General features: G+C 43.2%; 1 protein-coding gene across 1 annotated transcript in view; it reads right to left on the bottom strand.

Annotated features, from left to right (window-relative positions):
• Positions 1 to 18,710, bottom strand: part of SLC26A5 (solute carrier family 26 member 5) — a 142,160-nt gene that overhangs the window by 116,280 nt on the left and 7,170 nt on the right. The window contains exons 2-4 of the mRNA XM_069765112.1: positions 13,059 to 13,250; positions 8,283 to 8,422; positions 5,607 to 5,717 (exon numbers count right to left, since the gene is read on the bottom strand). Of these exons, the coding sequence (XP_069621213.1) occupies positions 5,607 to 5,717; positions 8,283 to 8,422; positions 13,059 to 13,213 (406 nt within the window). The 5' untranslated portion in view covers positions 13,214 to 13,250. The remainder of the gene's footprint in view (positions 1 to 5,606; positions 5,718 to 8,282; positions 8,423 to 13,058; positions 13,251 to 18,710) is intronic.

Here is an 18,710-nt window from a genome sequence, read left to right as displayed (position 1 = left end):
AGAAGTAACGCTGCAAGAGAGAGGAGCGCTGCAAGAGAAAAGGAGGGCTGCAAGAGATAGGAGCGCTGCAAGAGAAAAGGAGCACTACAAGAGAGAAAAGGATTTGATAATTTAGTTTAATGTCTTTCACTTGTTGCGAATGTTCCCATTCTGTGGGCATGTTCTTTTTCTTTTTTTCTCATAGCATTTTTCATATGCCTATGGAGAACCCCGAAAATATTGCTTAGTGGTGTGTTATGATCTGGTGGTTTAGGAACAACATTTTTTTTGATTTGGGATGGTAATGTGACAGAACTTAATGAGTTTCACCATTATCTTAATGGAGTATACGTGGAATTACAGTTTACTTTGACCTCTTCTACTTCTCAGCTCCAGTTTTTGGATACCCTTGTTTATAAAGAAGGAGATAAATTGAAGACAGACATTTTTGTGAAGGAGACCGATAGAAATGGCCTGTTGCTATTTGATAGCAACCATCCTCGGAGAAAGGTTAACTCCTTACCATGGAGCCAACTCTTGAGGGTGCGGAGAATAGTGTCGGATGACACTGTGGTTGATCGGAGGCTGGATGAAATGTGTCTGAAGTTCTCCAACAGGGGTTATCCCAAGAAGGAGCTTTGCAGATTTAGTCATAAGGCTCGGAATATATCACGGGAGTCCACTCGTAAATCAGGGTCCTTGAAGCAGCCTGGGGAACGAATCCCTTTTGTATCTACATACACTTCAGCTAGTGGTCAAATTGACAGGATTTTGAAAAAACATTGGATGGGTTTGCAGCGCGGTTTACCATCTATACCAGCGTTTAAAAACTATCCAATGATGTCATACAGAAGGGGTCGCAATCTGGGTGATAGTTTGGTGAGATCGGATATTGGATCATCTAAGAGCTCCCTAGTCCAATCGACTCTAAGCACACCCAGACTTGGAAACTTTCCATGTCTGGGGTGTGCGAGCTGTAACAACATGCTTAAAGGGGAATTTTTCTATCACCCTCATACGGGGAAGAAGATTTATCTGAAGGAACGTTACACTTGTTCTTCGAGCTTTGTTGTTTACATGATTACGTGCCCGTGCGGGTTAGCTTATGTGGGGGAGACCACGATGGAGGTGCGGGCGCGAATCAGTAAGCATAAAAGCACGATACGTACAGGACTTACAGATTTGCCGATCCCCAAACATTTTCTGGACAATAAACATTCTGTCAACCAATTACGCTTTAGGGTAATAGATAGTGTTCCGGTTTTGAGGAGAGGTGGGGATAGATTATCGTTGCTTAGGAAGAAAGAAATGAGATGGATTTACTCATTAGGGACCTTACAACCTGGAGGCCTTAATTTAGACTTTAATCTACAGGTCTGCATTCCTAGGTAATATTTTCTCTCCCCTGGTTTATTGTTCTCTCTCCCCTTGGTTATGGCATTATTCATCGGTATATTGTTTTTATAGTGTTTTTGTCGTTTTTTATTGTTTTTAGCGATTGATTATACAATGTCCTTTTCCGTCCCTAGGTAGTGTCACTCTATTGATCTATCTGATCAAAATGGCTTTTTCCATGTTTTATCTTGAGTTACACCTTATAGATGGCTAATTATATCTATTTATATTTATTTAGGTTCCCTTGGCAACCCGTTGTGGCCGTGGCTGCACAGATCAAATGGTTATAGGCGCCTGTGTATTGGCATCTGGCTAGCTGACTCTGTGACGTCGCATCTGGGACGTCCTGTTTGTGACGCGCCGGCGTCCTCTTTGCATGTGGGTTGGCGGGGGGCGTGGCATCTCACTGTGCCGCTGGATCTGCCTGTATCGTGGCTTACGATGCGGCGGTTTCCGGCGGTACTGAGTCTGCGCGCATCCGCGGCTTCCCCTGTGCATGGGGGATGGATGGTTGCGTCACTGTGGGGCGGACCCGGTTGTGTGATCACGTGAGGTGGGCGGGCTGTTGTCATGACGCACAGCTACACCTATCAGGGTGCTTCTGAGTCCTCTGCGGCCAGGTGGCTTGCCGTAGTGAGTCGCAGGGTTGTGATGTAGTCATGGTATATGATATACCGTATTTTCCGCTTTGTAAGACGCACTTTATTTCCCCCAAATTTGGGGGGGAAATGTGGGTGCGTCTAACAAAGCGGATATACCGCTTACCATTACAGGCTGGGAGGAGGGGGTGTCCGCCGCCGCTACCGCCTGCCGCCGCTGTCGTCCGCCGCCACTGCCGGGGTTGTCCGCTGCTGCCCCGGGTGATGCTGAAGGCTCCGGTGCTGCGGGGGGCTCTGGCGACATTTTGTGAAAGACCAGAGCCCCCCGGCAGTTCTTCCATGCGTTCCAGTATGACTAATTCCGGGAAAATGGCCGCCGGAATCTCGGGAGATGAGATTTCAGCGCTGAGATCTCATCTCTCGAGATTCCGGCGGCCATTTTCCCGGAGTTAGTTCCAGTATGACTGACTCCGGGAAAATGGCCGCCGGAATCTCGGGAGATGAGATTTCAGCGCTGAGATCTCATCTCTCGAGATTCCGGCGGCCATTTTCCCGGAATTAGTCATACTGGAACGCATGGAAGAACTGCCGGGGGGCTCTGGTCTTTCACAAAATGTCGCCAGAGCCCCCCGCAGCACCGGAGACAGCCCTACAGCACAGGAGCCCCCTGCAGACCCCTCATCCCAGCCTGCAGCAAAGGAGCCCCCTGCAGACCCCTCATCCCAGGCTGCAGCACAGGAGCCCCCCTGCAGCACAGGAGCCCCCTGCAGACCCCCTCATCCCAGCCTGCAGCAATGCTCCACTCCTGCCTCCGGCAACGAGCCTGGGACCCTGATCCACCACAACCACAACCCCTGGTAAGTAATAAGACGCATGGATTATAAGACGCCCCACCAATTTATTAAAAAATAGTTTTTTCCTATTTTTCTCCTCAAAATTTGGGGTGCGTCTTATAATCCGGAGCGTCTTACAAAGCGAAAAATACGGTAAGTGTTTGCCTGATTGGTTACCTGGGACTGGCTTGGAAGCATGATGGGGTTTGATAGGCTGGTTGAATTTTGGCGCCCACCGCAGAATTGATCCGGATTGGACAGGAGGATCGCTGCAAGGACTGTTTCATTGGAAATTTGTAGCCGTGACTACGGATATGCCGGAACCTAATTGGCTGGACGGAATATAAACATTGCAGCAATATTATGTTATATGCTTTTGAGATTTGATTTTCTTTGTTTCTAACGCTGCAGATATTGTATGTATCTATTTTAATGTATTATATATAGTTTGATTGATGTTACTTTTTGTATTTGTATATGTAATTAGTGGCTGGTTGGTGATTGGTGCCCTGTGTGGTATCCACACCATTTAAGCCGACACTTTGTACTGTGCTACATGCTTGAAAAAGACCAGGATACTGGTCGAAACGTTGCTTTTACATGGACCAATAAAGTTTCCTTTTTTGATACCACGACACCCGGCTGGAGCGCTGTTCATCTTCCTTTGGACTAGGAACAACATGAGACAAGCTCTGAAGGAGGTGGTATCTGTACTGACCGCAAACCCTGAACCTAGCAGCGCAACTAAAAATAGCCGTGGGGGGTACCTGACGCTCCCTAGACCCCTTGGCACAGCCTAAGATCTAACTTCCCCTAAAGATGGAAACAGGAAACCTATCTTGCCTCAGAGAAAATCCCCAAAGGAAAGATAGCCCCCCACAAATATTGACGGTGAGAGGAGGGGAAAATAACATACGCAGAAATGAAATCGGATTTTAGCATAGGAGGCCAGTCTAGCTTGATAGATAGGACAGGAAAGGATACTGTGCGGTCAGTATAAAAACTACAAAACAATCCACACAGAGTTTACAAAATCTCCACACCTGACTAAAGGTGTGGAGGGTAAATCTGCTTCCCAGAGCTTCCAGCTAACAGAAATAATCCATACTGACAAGCTGGACAAATATAGAATGCACAGAACAATAACTCCACAACATGTGGACTGAAATGAGCAAAGCCAGAACTTATCTTTGCAGAACTGGTCAGGAAACCAGGAGACTCCAAGCAGAGATGTGAATCCAGCCAGGAAACATTGACAAGTGGCACAGGCTGAAGAAAGAGCCAGACTTAAATAGCGGAGCAGAAGAGACGATAAGTGGAGGCAGCTGATGACAGCTAACTCCAAGGAGCAGCCATACCACTAGAAACCACAAGAGGGAGCCCAAGAGCAGAACTCACAAAAGTGCCACTTACAACCACCGGAGGGAGCCCAAGAGCGGAATTCACAACAGTGGTGCCCTCCAACTCTCTTCCATTTTAGATGAAGAAAAGGAGCACTGCAAGAGAGACAAGTAACGCTGCAACAGAGAGGAGGAGCGCTGCAAGAGAGAAAAGGAGTGCTCGAGAGAGAGAGAGAATGAACGCTGCAAGAGAGAAGGAGTGCTGAAAGAGAGGAGCGCTGCGAGAGAGAGAGAGAAAGAAAAGGAGCGCTGCAAGAGAGAAGTAACGCTGCAAGAGAGGAGCGCTGCAAGAGAAAAGGAGAGTGCTGAAAGAGAAAGAGTGCCGAAAGAGAAGGAGTGCTGAAAGAGAAGGAGTGCTGAAAGAGGAGCGCTGCGAGAAAGAGAGCGAGAGAAAGAAAAGGAGAGCTGCAAGAGAGAAGTAACGCTGCAAGAGAGAAGGAGCGCTGCAAGAGAGAGAAAAGGAGCGCTGCAAGAGAGAAAAGGAGCACTGCAAGAGAGAAAAGGAGCGCTACAAGAGAGAAAAAGAGCACTGCGAGAGATATAGAAAAGTAGTGCTCTAAGTGGAGGAGCGCAGCTAGAGAGAAGCGCTGCAAGAGAGAGAAAAGGAGCGCTGCAAGATAGACAAGTAACGCTGCAAAAGAGAGAGGAGTGTTGCAAGAGAGAGAGAAGGAGCGCAAGAGAGAGGAGGAGCACTACATGTGATCCCTCAATTGTTCCAGCGACACCAATGGTAACAGAAACATAATGCTAATAGCCCCCTTACTAGTCGGAGAGGATAAAAGAGCACTGTTTGTTTATTACACACTGATGTTATTTTATTCTACTAAAGAGGTTGGTAGATTGCACAAGAAGAAAATTCAGGAACTTGTATGTTTCTTCATTTTAGAGGGAAATGGTAAAAAAAAGGAAGTTGTTGTGCATACGTTAGGAGAAAAAAAAACACCAAGCTAAGTAGTGTAGAATATTCAAGCAAATTCAAGATATCATATATTTTACAACCCAGTGAGCAGCAGCAGGATTTCTTGCCCTGCAGCTGTTGTGTGTCATATCCAAGTGAGTTTGATGATTAGCTATCACAATGTCCATATAATTATAGGTTACTGATCCATTTGTTTGGATGTTATCTAGCAAGTTAGAATTATTTGACCTTAGAAAAACAACACATTTTGCAATCTTTTTTATCTTTACATTGCTCAATTTGTTCTGATGTCTGTCTATATTGGCTCTGAAAAGAATATGCCATCTAGGTCATTCTCACCAAATGCCATTCACCATGTGCAGCAAACACAAGAGAGGAAAGCAAGACAAAACAATAGTTTAATATAGTACTAAAAAGAATATGAAAAACATGGAAGAGATACACACATATGCATCAGATTACTACAAATGCTACAAGTTACCTATTGATACATGTCTTGACGAACCAAAGAAAGTGTATAGGAACACTGGATAAAATGAAGAATACAATCCAAATACAGGGGGTACTGATGCCAGCAGGGCATAGGCTAAACCTGAAACAACAAAACACAGGTTTTACTTCTGTAAAAACACAATCACTTCTAAATGATGAATTACACGGGTTGCTCGAAGGTGGAGATCGCAAATAAAAAATCTGTTCTGGTAATTTGTACTTGGCTGCTGAAGCCCTAGTGACCAGCTGATTTTGGCAGGGAAACTATAGGTGTTCACTCCTATGTCTTAGGGCAGTCTCACACGTCCAGATAATTCCGGTACCGGAAAAATCGGTACCGGAATTATCTGTGTCCGTGTGCCCGTGCGTTTATGTGGCACATCAGTGTGGCACACGTGTGCCGCCCGTGTGCCGACTGGGTACCACACGGAGCGTGCAGGAGACAGCGCTAGAGATAAGCGCTGTCCCCTGCATCTGGTGCTGAAGCCACGATTCATATCTTCTTTCCAGCAGCGTTTGCTGGAGAGAAGATATGAATAATCCTTTTTTTTTTTTTTTTTTTTCTTGTGTTTAAAATAAAGATCCCTGTCTCCAAACCCCCCTCCCACCCCCTGTGCGCCCGCCCGCTGTTAATAAAATATTCACCTGGCTCCCTCACAGTGTCCTGTCCTCGCCGCAGCTTCTCCTGTATGCGGTCACGTCGGGGCCGCCGATTACAGTCATGAATATGCAGCTCCACCTCCCATAGGTGGAGCCGCATAAACAAAAAAAAAAGGATTTTTCATATCTTCTCTCCAGCGAACGCTGCTGGACAGCAGATATGAATGGCGGCTTCAGCACCAGATGCAGGGGACAGCGCTTATCTCTAGCGCTGTCTCCTGCACGCTCTGTGTGGTACCCAGTCGGCACGTGTGCCACAATGATGTGCCACATAAACGCACCGACACACAGACACGGATAATTCCGGTACCGATTTTTCCGGTACCGGAGTTATCTGAACGTGTGAGACTGGCCTTAGTAAAAGCTGCCTATTCCAATTAATTAAGGTATTGTGGTAAGTGGCTATTTTGCTTAATGTTTTCAACCCTTTGGAGAAAAGACCGCTTTTTGGGCTTTAGATTTTTTCTCTCTCCTTTTTCTAACATCCATAATTTAGTTTATTTTTTATTGCGAGAAGGGTTGTCATTTTGAATGTGGAAAACATTCCAAATGAGATGGAGTTGAAAACAAAACAGCATTTTTCTCACATTTTGTTTTTACGATTTTCACTTTGTGGTAAAATCGCACAGTGTTTTGTTGTTTGTTTTTTTTACTTTTTTTATCTCTCAGTTGACACACATTGAATGGAGCTTGCTTTTAGCATTGCGAGCTGCAATTTTTATTTTGATCAATTTGGTGTCCATATGGGGCAGGACATGATCAAAATACAATTTTTCGCCATTTCAGGGTTCACCATTGGAAATGTGGGATAAATATTTTTATGTTCTATTAGTTCACACAATTCTGCAAGCATTAATATCAAATATATAATTATGTTTTATATGATTTTCAAATATTTCTTACATTTGTTAAATAGGCCCCTAAAGACCTGAACCTGAGATTGCTTTTTCGCCTATACAATCCACTGCAATCCTGCAGTACTGCAGGCAATAAGTTATTAGCGTTCTGCTATGTAACTGGCTACAATAAGGCCGACACAAGGGCCTCCGGTAGACCCTCAGCTGCCTTGACAACCCATTGGCAACAAGCAATCCTATTGCGCAGAACGGAGGGCTAAGGGGGTCGAAAGAGGTCCTATTCCCCGTTCCTAACGTCCTAAATGCCGACATCTAACAGTTTAATCTGCTAGCAGTTACTCTTGGGTGACAGCTGTATAATGCAGTCGCCATCCACGCTGGGTAATGAATGTTGCCAAGGCGTTAAAAGACACTGCTGGCAATCAGCTAAAAACGAAAGCCTTCGGCCACTACACAACTACTGCAACACCACAGGCTATGAGTGGTGTTACATAAAGCTCATCCCAATGAGCAGCAAGAACTCAATGATGAGAGCTGGCCAAGCTAGAAAAAAGTCTTCATGACGTCCTCGTGCTTAAAATTATATAACTATTATATAACTTGTTAATATATGCTTCACCAATTTATCAATTTTCTTGGTCTTTGCTTTTAGTCAGTAACATGTTTAAAAATTAAAAACCTTTCGTGATCGTGTCCAAGTGACGCAAGAAGAATGGAGATTAAGCTGTAAGAAGCAGAGATACAAAAGGGAGCTCAAAAATAGGGCCACGGAAAACAGCTTTAATAAAGGGATCCACAATCTGGTGATCGCGTGTCTGATTTTAAGTATGTTAAATTCTACCCAAAGTTTATGTGAAAATTGTGTCTTTGTTTCTTTATACAATGAACACTTTATTACATAAAATAGAAAATGCACAAGCGCTTAGAACAGAACTTCTAGTACATTTGACTGGAGATTTCCAGACCTATAGAAATTAGATAAAGCAGTGATCGTGATGCAGACATTTTCCTGGCATTATACCATACAGACAGCCTCTCACCCACACAATGTGGTTTTCTGCAGATAGCACGAAATGTAACTGCAGAGTGAAGGGAAAGAAGTGAACTTTAGGCTGAGCTTTACTGTCCATGAACACTGAAGTACTAACCTTGAGGTAACTGCATGACTCCTGTACTCAGTCCAGATATTAGGTCTCCTAAAAGGTACTCCTTTACTGGATAACGTGGTAGCCATTTCAAGATTGGAAGAAAGCTGTATAGCTGAGTTTTTGCTTTTTTCACAGTACATCTGTAACACAGGATACATAGGTAACAGGGATGACATGATGTGGTCAGCATACAGACTTCCGGTAGGTGATCCTTTAGAAGGCCCCTGGAGGAACTATGGAAGGCACCTGTGTCTGGCTCATGTATGATGGCATCAACGAGTCATGACCAGGATGCACTGTATGGCACTATTATATGGTTGTATGTTCAGCTTGAGCTCCCTCAGGACATATTTTTATAAATACTTTACATATTATAATGTTTGATTGGGTTTGCGGTAAAGGACTTTTTGTAGGACACTATATCTACTCCACCCCAAAATCTTTATCAACCTCGCTGTGTGCACAAGGGAATCTACAAATCTGACAAGTATGAAAAATCCCCAATCCATAATGACTATTACTGGATACAGATAAAGCTGCTTCCTGTGTACCTTCTAGGAGTGGCTGATTAAACGAGCAATAAGCAATTACACAAGATTATCGGCATATACTTAGCATAGCTCATCTAACAGGGATTAACTGAAGAAACCAAACATTTCCTATAAAATAAGACATTAATGTCGTGCATTTAGGACACACACCAGAGGTCCCGAGAAATATTTCTTAGCACGTTAAAAATACTCTGCTTTGCAGTGATTCAATCTGTGCACCTTTACACATGTATATCCATTATAGTGTGTACACAGAAGGGAGAAGCACAGACATCGGATTACAGGGTGTAAAGTGCTTCACATTTACCAAAGCGGTCTCTAGTACTCTAGCCTCTTTACACCCTGCTACCCAGCCTTGCTAACATGTTATCTGCGGGTTTTGATTTCACCTTTACCCCCACACACACACCCCCCACCCCCCAAGCCTCTTTTCACCTCCATGACCAGGCCAAATTTTACAATTCTGACCAGTATCACTTTATGAGGCAACTCCGGAACGCTTCAATGCATCCCAATGATTCTGAGATTGTTTTTTCACGACACGCTGTACTTCGTGACAATGTTAAAATCTAGGCCGATATTTTTTTGCGCTTGTTTAAATATCTGAATTTTGGAGAACATTTTGAAAATGTTGCCGTTTTCTAACTTTTATGCCCTTAAACCGAATTGTTATATCACACCAAATAGTTAATAAATAACATTTACCACATGTCTACTTTTTACAACGTTGAGCCATGAAAATGAAAAAATACAATTTTCCGGCAAAAAATTATGGTTTTGCCCCAAATTGTTAACTTTCACAAGGTAACAGGAGAAAATGTGTCAGCGGAAAATTACTCTTTCGCACACAGCAGGGCTCAGGTGGGAAAGAGCGCCAATTGAATTCTACAGCTCAATTGTGCGTGGAACAGATTGCAGACTTCATGTTACACTTCAAGAGCCCATGACATGCCAATAACAGCAGAAACCCCCACAAGTTACCCGATTTTGGAAACTACACCTCTCGAGGAATTCATCTAGGGGCATAGTGAGCATTTTTATCCTTCAGGCGAGTCACAGAATTGTATAACATTAGGCAGAGTTAATGGAAAAATTAAATTTTTTTCAACTAAAATGTTACTTTGGCACCAAGCTTTTAATTTTCAAAAGGAATAATATGAGAAAATGAAAGCTACAAATTGTTAAGCAATTTCTTCTGAGTGCATCAATACCCCATAGTCAAAAACTACTTTTGAGGCACAATGCAAAGCTGAGAAGGGAAGAAGGCCCGCATTGGAGTTCAGATTTTGAAATGATCTGAGGGTACCATGTCACATTGGCTGAGCCCCTGAGGTGCCAGAACCGCAGAATCCCCCATAAGTGACCCCATTTTTCAAACGACACCTCTTAATGAATTCTTCTAATGGTTCAGTGATCATATTGAAACCACGAGTGGGTCACAGAATTTTACGCCATTGGGCAGTGAAGAAAAACTAATTACATTTTTACCACAAATTTTGCATTTACACACTGGGAAATGGGTGAAAATTTCAGCGAAATTTGGCACACAATTTCTGTTAAATGTGGCATATGTGGTTGTACAGTACTGCTCGGGGGGGGATGGCACGCTATTTGAATCTTGGAGAACAAATTATCGTAGAATACTTTGCAAACTCTATATTAAGAGCCCCTAAGTGCCAGAAGCACAGAATCCCCCATCAAGTGACCGCATTTTGGAATTTACCGCTCTAGGAGTTTATCTACCGGTGTAGAGACAATTTTGACTCCATTTTTCGTTTTCCAGAAACCAGCAACAGCGGATGTTGTGGAGTGAAAATTACAAATCTGCCAGTGTAGTACCCAGTAAGTTGTAGTGCCCATACATTATGTCTGTGTGGTGGCTTGCTTTTTTGAGGGACAAGATGATGTTTTCAGGGATAGTATATTTATATTCAACTTTTTGATCGTGCCGTAGCCCACTTTTTCGGCGGTCTGATAAAAAGCATAGTTTTTAATAACAAAAATTTCTGGAGTACACTGAAGGGGTTAAACAACGAGACCATTTTATAGGTCGGGTCATTCTGGACCTGGCGATACCAAATGTGTATTTTTCTGTTTACCGTATTTTTCAGATTATAAGACGCACTTTTTCCCCCTCAAATTTGGGGGTAAAATGTGGGTGCATCTTATAATGCGGATATACCTTACCGGGTCCCAGGGTCGCTGCTGGAGGAGTCAAGAGTGGAGAATTGCTGCAGGCCGCAGGCTGGGATGAGGGGGTGTTTGGATGTGTGGCTGCCGGTGTTCGGTGGTGTGGGGGCTCTGCCAACATTTTGTGAAAGCCCAGAGCCCCCGCACTTACATGGTTTACTATGCGGTTGACTCCGGGAAAATGGCTGCCGGGGGCGGCGCATGCACAGATGGAGATCTTGGCACCAAGATCTCGGGAGATGAGATTTTTTTTCTCGTTACGCCACTTACCGATCAGATTAATTTAGTTTATATTTTGATAGATTGGGCGTTTATGAATGCATTTTTTTATGGTTTTATTTGGAATGTGGCAAAAGGAGGGTGATTTGAACGTGTACATTTTAAAAATATTTTTTAGAACTTTTTTTTCTGCTTTTTACTGTATTTAATAATCCCCTTAGGTTCCCTGCTATATATAGCAGAAATCATCACCTACATAGAATGCCAGCCATTAGCTCATTATCACAAATAAGTGATCTGCAATAACAAGCACAGAGATCTTCTGCAGACTCCTGCTCTCATGACAACCCATCGGCACCCCCCGATCACGTGACAGGGGAGCTGATGGGCAGGCCTCATGACGCACATCCAGTTTGATTTTACCAAGTTAAATACCGCTATTAAAGATTGACAGCGGCATTTAACATATTAACAGACGTGGGTGGATCGTGGTTATTAGAGGCACATGACAGCTGATCAAATCAACGGTCATGTGCCAGGAAAGATGCAGGCTCAGCGCCGGAGCTCGCATCAAATACAAGGACACAACCTATAATGTGCCTATATGTCATGGGTCGTGAAGGGGTTAACTTTTGTTAGTTTGATTGCTGGTATCATGCATTGCAATGCAACAGGATTGCAATGCATTATATCTGTCAGTGCTGCCCTACCTGAATGACAGAAGCTTCTTACACCATGCTCTGAGCATAGTCTAGCAAGCTTGCCGTATCTAGTTAACCTGCTATCGATCGCGGCATTTAGGGTGTTAAACAGCCTGGGGCGATGTGGGCACTGCTCCTGTCAATGACAGCTGAGGCTCCTGTGTTCGCATGACTGCCGTGACATAAGTTTACGTCATTTTGTGGGAACTGCTTTCCGACCATGACGCAAACTTATGTCAAATGTCGTGAAGGGGTTAAAGGACATTAGTCAGCAGGATTTCATACCTCAAACTTTTTATATGCACATGTAGATCTTTCACAGACAAGTCCAGCAACACCTTTATCTCGCCAGTCTATTCCTCAGTTACACAGAAATCAGCAATTGAATTGATTCAAACGAGTCTGAAGATCTGAAGCCTCTGTCACTCCAGCTCTAGACCCAGCACTGCTGCCTCCTGTCTGTCGGCTCATTTGCCTGAAGTCACAACATAGAGGCTTTCAGTCAAGCAGGAGGAAGCACTGGGTGGGAGTGGCAGAGGTTTCAGATCTATAATAGCTCTTCAGCCCACTTATCATTGCTAGCTGTAAGACCCCCACCAATTTGATGTTGATGGCCTAATCTTTGGTTAGATCATCAATATCATATGACCAGAAAACTGCTTTAAATTTTGGATATATAATCAAACGCCATAAGAAAGGTAATAAATCACAGTTAAAAATGCTTTTAGTTCCTGCTTGTTCCATACACCATCCTTAATGATGGGCTTGCAGGAATAAGATGTACCTAATTCATTAAAAGGCACATGCTACTTAATGAATTTAGTGCGTATTATCACGGTCATGTGACTGTGTGGCTTGCCAGAAGTGTTACTCCAGTTATGGACTAGTGTAACATTTCTGGCTTAAAGAGTGCGGCCACTTTGAACAAATTTGTTGGGTGGGCGCTGCTATACCTTGTCCAACCTCAGCCCACTTTGGCAGAGCTGGCAAAAACGGACATGAAAACGTCAAAAATGTTGCAACTCTTCAAGGTGTTTTTATGCCATAATTTTGGTAAACACCTTGAAAAACAGCAGCCTGAGTATCAGCAAAGAGTAATAGTAAAAGATTATTACCGGCACGATTGTGCTACGTTATGAAGTAGGGATGTTGGCTCTTTCTTTCGCAAATGTAAATGTTCTTGCAAATATTCCTGGGTGTATATGGGCCGATCAACGCAGTATTTTTGTCTCTGGCACAGACACTCATCTTCCCCTGAAGCTAGTTCCATAGCACATTTCACGTCCTTGTTCAGTATCTGAAGGTCACTGTAAAGAGATATCACATTTAGTTTGTTACATAAGTAAACAAAGTTATCAAACATATCCGAAACAAGAAATTAATTACCTCTGGTGGCAGCAAAAGCACTATGGAGGGTAACAAGGAGTGTGAGAGATTGTAACATATCACTGTTTAAAACTGCATTATTGCTGCTACTGAGTACTACTTCCCCTGCCAAGACAAGGAGACCACACTCAGAAAGGTCTCCAATCTACACAAGATTACACAGTCAATTTTACTCCACTGCCGAAACACACGATAAAGTAGGTGCCAAATTTAAACTAATTATTCACCACATTACCTGATTCCCTTTTTTGGACGGACAAAAAAAACAACATCACCTTGTACATTTCCGCCATTTATTCACAGGAACGCGTGTATATAAAGATATCTTTATTATTGCGTCACTAAGCATAGAGCAATTCCAAATAGCGTACATAGTTTTCAATCTTTTGCTTCCACAGGTAGGCAAACAGTGACAGCACAGGCACAGGGATCGTCTGCATCAAACAGCAGAGGGATCTTACAGGTAGGCAAACAGTAACAGCGCAGGCACAGGGAACTTACAGGTAGGCAAACAGTAACAGCGCAGGCACAGGGATCTTACAGGTGGACAAACAGTAACAGCGCAGGCACAGGGATCTTACAGGTGGACAAATAGTAACAGCGCAGGCACAGGGATCGTCTGCATCAAACAGTAACAGCAGAGGGATCTTACAGGTAGGCAAACAGTAACAGCGCAGGCACAGGGATCTTACAGGTGGACAAACAATAATAGCGCAGGCACAGATCTTACAGGTGGACAAACAGTAACAGCGCAGGCACAGGGATCTTACAGGTGGACCAACAGTAACAGCGCAGGCACAGGGATCTTACAGCTGGACAAACAGTAACAGTGCAGGAACGGGGATCTTACAGGTTCACAAACAGTAACAGCGCAGGCACAGGGATCTTACAGGTGGACCAAAAGTAACAGCGCAGGCACAGGTATCTTACAGGTGGACAAACAGAAACAGCGCAGGAACGGGGATCTTACAGGTGGACAAACAGTAACAGAGCAGGAACGGGGATCTTACAGGTGGACAAACAGTAACAGAGCAGGCACAGGGATCTTACAGGTGGACAAACAGTAACAGAGCAGGAACGGGGATCGTACAGGTGGACAAACAGTAACAGAGCAGGCACAGGGATCTTACAGGTGGACAAACAGTAACAGCGCAGGCACAGGGATCTTTTGTGTTGTCAAGCAGGAGGACAGCAGCTCACATAACCTACGACCTCAAAATATATAGTCGTAGTATGATAGTCAAAGAATATAGCAGTAGTGATTAAAAGCAGCTTATTACACTGGTCAACGCAATTTTTCTGGAAAAAGGTTTTAAAACATATTTTAAGTCAACTTTGGCTGCTGATTAAGAATATGATCTCCGTTTTTGGCTATCACATCAGGATTTTGAGATATTTTCAATTTTTGATGAAAATTACTCCTAATGTTTTATGATAAAAACACATGATTTTCGGTACTACATTTTGTATATTTTTAATCAATGAGTAACAAAGATTACAAAGTCTATGTACAGCAAATCAAATACACTTACAGAATTAAACTACAAAATATAAAAACACATATACAGTATATGGCACACAGATGAATGACAAATGGCAGTTATTTGAACTTTCTTTTCTTGGCTGATCTGTGATATACAGCTTCTGGGTTGTCTCTCATCAAGCTCCAGCAATAGTCAGCCATCATATGTGAGTCCCACTGGCCTCGATACCGTTCTTCCATTGTTTTAATGTCCTGATGAAAATGCTCCCCTTGTTCCTCGCTCACATCCCCAATGTTCTCTGTAAAAAAGTCCAAATGGCTGTGTAAATAGTGAATCTTGATACTCATTCTACATCCAAGATTTCGCAGATTCATTAGTAGCTCTTCCACAATCTCTTCATAGTTGTCTGCTTTCTTTATTCCCTAGAAAATTCTGCACCACATTACAAAATGCATTCCAAGCTCTTTCTTCTGTCTTATTCATTGATGTGATAAAATCTGGGTCTCTCATAAGTGTTCTTATTTGAGGTCCATCAAATATTCCAGCCTTTTTCTTCTCTTCACTAAGACCAGGAAAAGTTGAACATATATAGTTAAAACATTCTCCACTGTGATTGAGAGCTTTGATGAACTGCTTCATCAATCCAAGTTTTATGTGTAAGGGAGGAAAGACAATGTCCTTCCTATCCACTAGAGGAGCATGGGTGACATTCTTTTCGCCAGATGTCAAACTCTGTCGCTGAGGCCATTCAGTTTTCACCCAATGCTCTGCTGTAGCTCTACTGTCCCAGTAGCACAGAAAACAAGGGTGTTATCGTAACTAATGGGAATTATGCATGTTCAAAGAAAACAAAGATATTCTCACATTTATTGGGAGACTAAATGAAAACTAAATTTACCTTAGTGAACCGTATAAACCGGCACTTTTCATACACTACTTATATTTATCATGGAATTCATGAAAATGGGCTATATACCTATAGCGCAAAAAAGTGATGTGATAGAGAAATTATAAGATCAGATTTGAATTCAGCACCCTCAAATTAGTCAAAAACTGTTCTTAAAGGGAACCTGTCACCCCGGTTTTTCAAGAGCTAAAAATAGCGTTAAATAGGGGCAGAGCTGGGCTTTACATTAGTGTATTTTGGAGCCTTTATTCCCCACCTATGCTGCCGAAATACCTTTGTAAAGTCGCCGTTTTGGGCTGTCACTCACGCTGGTCTGGTCATATGGGTGTGGTGACAGCGCTGTTTCTCCCCCAGATCTCTGTTGGTGGCGTAGTGGTGTGCGCATGTCCAAGTGGCGAATCCACTGCGCAGCTTCAAGGAAAATAGCGCGATCTGCGCTATTCAGCCGTTTATCGTGGGCGCAGCCATCTTCGCATCTCGGCTGCAGGAAAATGGCCACCGCGATCTCCATCTGCGCACGCGCGGCATTCCGTGGCCATTTTCCTGAAGCCCCGGGAAGCTGAGAACCATCTGCGCACGCGCGGCCTCACAAAGATGGCCGCGCCCACCGATAAACGGCTGAATAGCGCAGATCGCGCTATTTTTCTTGAAGCTACGCAGTGGATTCGCCACTTGGACATGCGCACACCACTACGCCACCAACGGAGATCTGGGGGAGAAACAGCGCTGTCACCACGCCCATATGACCTGACCAGCGTGAGCGACAGCCCAAAACGGTGACTTTACAAAGGTATTTCGGCAGCATAGATGGGGAATAAAGGCTGCAAAATACACTAATGTAAAGCCCAGCTCTGCCCCTATTTAACGCTATTTTTAGCTCTTCTTGAAAAAACGGGGTGACAGGTTCCCTTTAAAGTCCATGCCAGAATTTGTATTTTTTTGTAGACCAGTGTTATTAACTATTCCAAGTTTTTTTTGTAAGCCTAAGACCAGGAGAGAGAGTATCTGAGCCTAGAAATCACAAATTTATCAAGTATCTGGCCAATCAATGGAGGACCGTCTCACACTTTACAGAATCTACTGCTGAAATATGGGTGCCAGAAAACACTAGACACCAGAGATTTTGGGAAGTACATGCGTTGTTTGATTACAGTGCTGTCAGTGGGCAACCTACACAATAGAAGACAGGTTGTTTAACCCCTTAAGCCCCGAGGGTGGTTTGCACGTTAATGAACGGGCCAATTTTTACAATTCTGACCACTGTCCCTTTATGAGGTTATAACTCTGGAACGCTTCAACGGATCTTGGTGATTCTGACATTGTTTTCTCGTGATATATTGTACTTCATGATAGTGGTAAAATGTATTCGATATAACGTGCGTTTATTTGTGAAAAAACGGAAATTTGGCGAAAATTTTGCAATTTTCCAACTTTGAATTTTTATGCCCTCAAATCACAGAGATATGTCACACAAAATAATTAATAAGTAACATTTCCCACATGTCTACTTTACATCAGCACAATTTTGGAAACAAAATTTTTTTTATTAGGGAGTTATAAGGGTTAAAATTTGACCAGCAATTTCTCATTTTTACAACACCAATATTTTTTAGGGACCACATCACATTTGAAGTCATTTTGAGGGGTCTATATGATAGAAAATAACCAAGTGTGACACCATTCTAAAAACTGCACCCCTCAAGGTGCTCAAAACCACATTCAAGAAGTTTATTAACCCTTCAGGTGTTTTACAGGAATTTTTGGAATGTTTAAATAAAAATGAACATTTAACTTTTTTCACAAAAAATTTACTTCAGCTCAAATTTGTTTTATTTTACCAAGGGTAACAGGAGAAAATGGACGCCAAAAGTTGTTGTACAATTTGTCCTGAGTACACTGATACCCCATATGTGGGGGTAAACCACTGTTTGGGCGCATGGCAGAGCTCGGAAGGGAAAGAGCGCCATTTGGAATGCAGACTTAGATGGATTGGTCTGCAGGCGTCACGTTGCATTTGCAGAGCCCCTGATGTACCCAAACAGTAGAAACACCCCACAAGTGACCCCATATTGGAAACTAGACCTCCCAAGGAACTTATCCAGATGTGTTGTGAGAACTTTGAACCCCCAAGTGTTTCACTACAGTTTACAACGCAGAGCCGTGAAAATAAAAAATCCTTTTTTTTCCACAAAAATGATTTTCAGCCCCCCAAATTTTTATTTTCCCAAGGGTAACAAGAGAACTTGGACCCCAAAAGTTGTTGTCCAATTTGTCCCGAGTATGCCGATACCCCATATGTTGGGGTAAACCCCTGTTTGGGCGCACGGGAGAGCTCGGAAGGGAAGTAGCACTGTTTTACTTTTTCAACGGAGAATTGGCTGGAATTGAGATCGGACGCCATGTCGCGTTTAGAGAGCCCCTGATGTGCCTAAACAATGGAAACCCCCAATTCTAACTGAAACCCTAATCCAAACACACCCCTAACCCTAATCCCAACAGTAACCCTAACCACACCCCTAACCCTGACACACCCCTAACTCTAATCCAAACCCTAATCCCAACCGTAAATGTAATCCAAACCCTAACTTTAGCCCCAACCCTAACTTTAGCTCCAACCCTAACCCTGACTTTAGCTCCAACCCTAGCCCCAACCCTAACCCTAGCCCTAACCCTAGCCCTAACCCTAACGGGAAAATGGAAATAAATACATTTTTTTTAATTTTATTATTTTTCCCTAACTAAGGGGGTGATGAAGGGGGGTTTGATTTACTTTTATAGCGAGTTTTTTAGCGGGTTTTTATGATTGGCAGCTGTCACACACTAAAAGACGCTTTTTATAGCAAAAAAGTTTTTGCGTCTCCACATTTTGAGACCTATAATTTTTCCATATTTTGGTCCACAGAGTCATGTGAGGTCTTGTTTTTTGCGGGACGAGTTGACGTTTTTATTGGTAACATTTTCTGACACGTGACAGTTTTTGATCGCTTTTT

Source organism: Ranitomeya imitator, chromosome 4, assembly GCF_032444005.1.
Source record: "Ranitomeya imitator isolate aRanImi1 chromosome 4, aRanImi1.pri, whole genome shotgun sequence".
NCBI lineage: Eukaryota > Metazoa > Chordata > Amphibia > Anura > Dendrobatidae > Ranitomeya > Ranitomeya imitator.
This window is presented reverse-complemented; position numbering and strand designations above follow the sequence as displayed.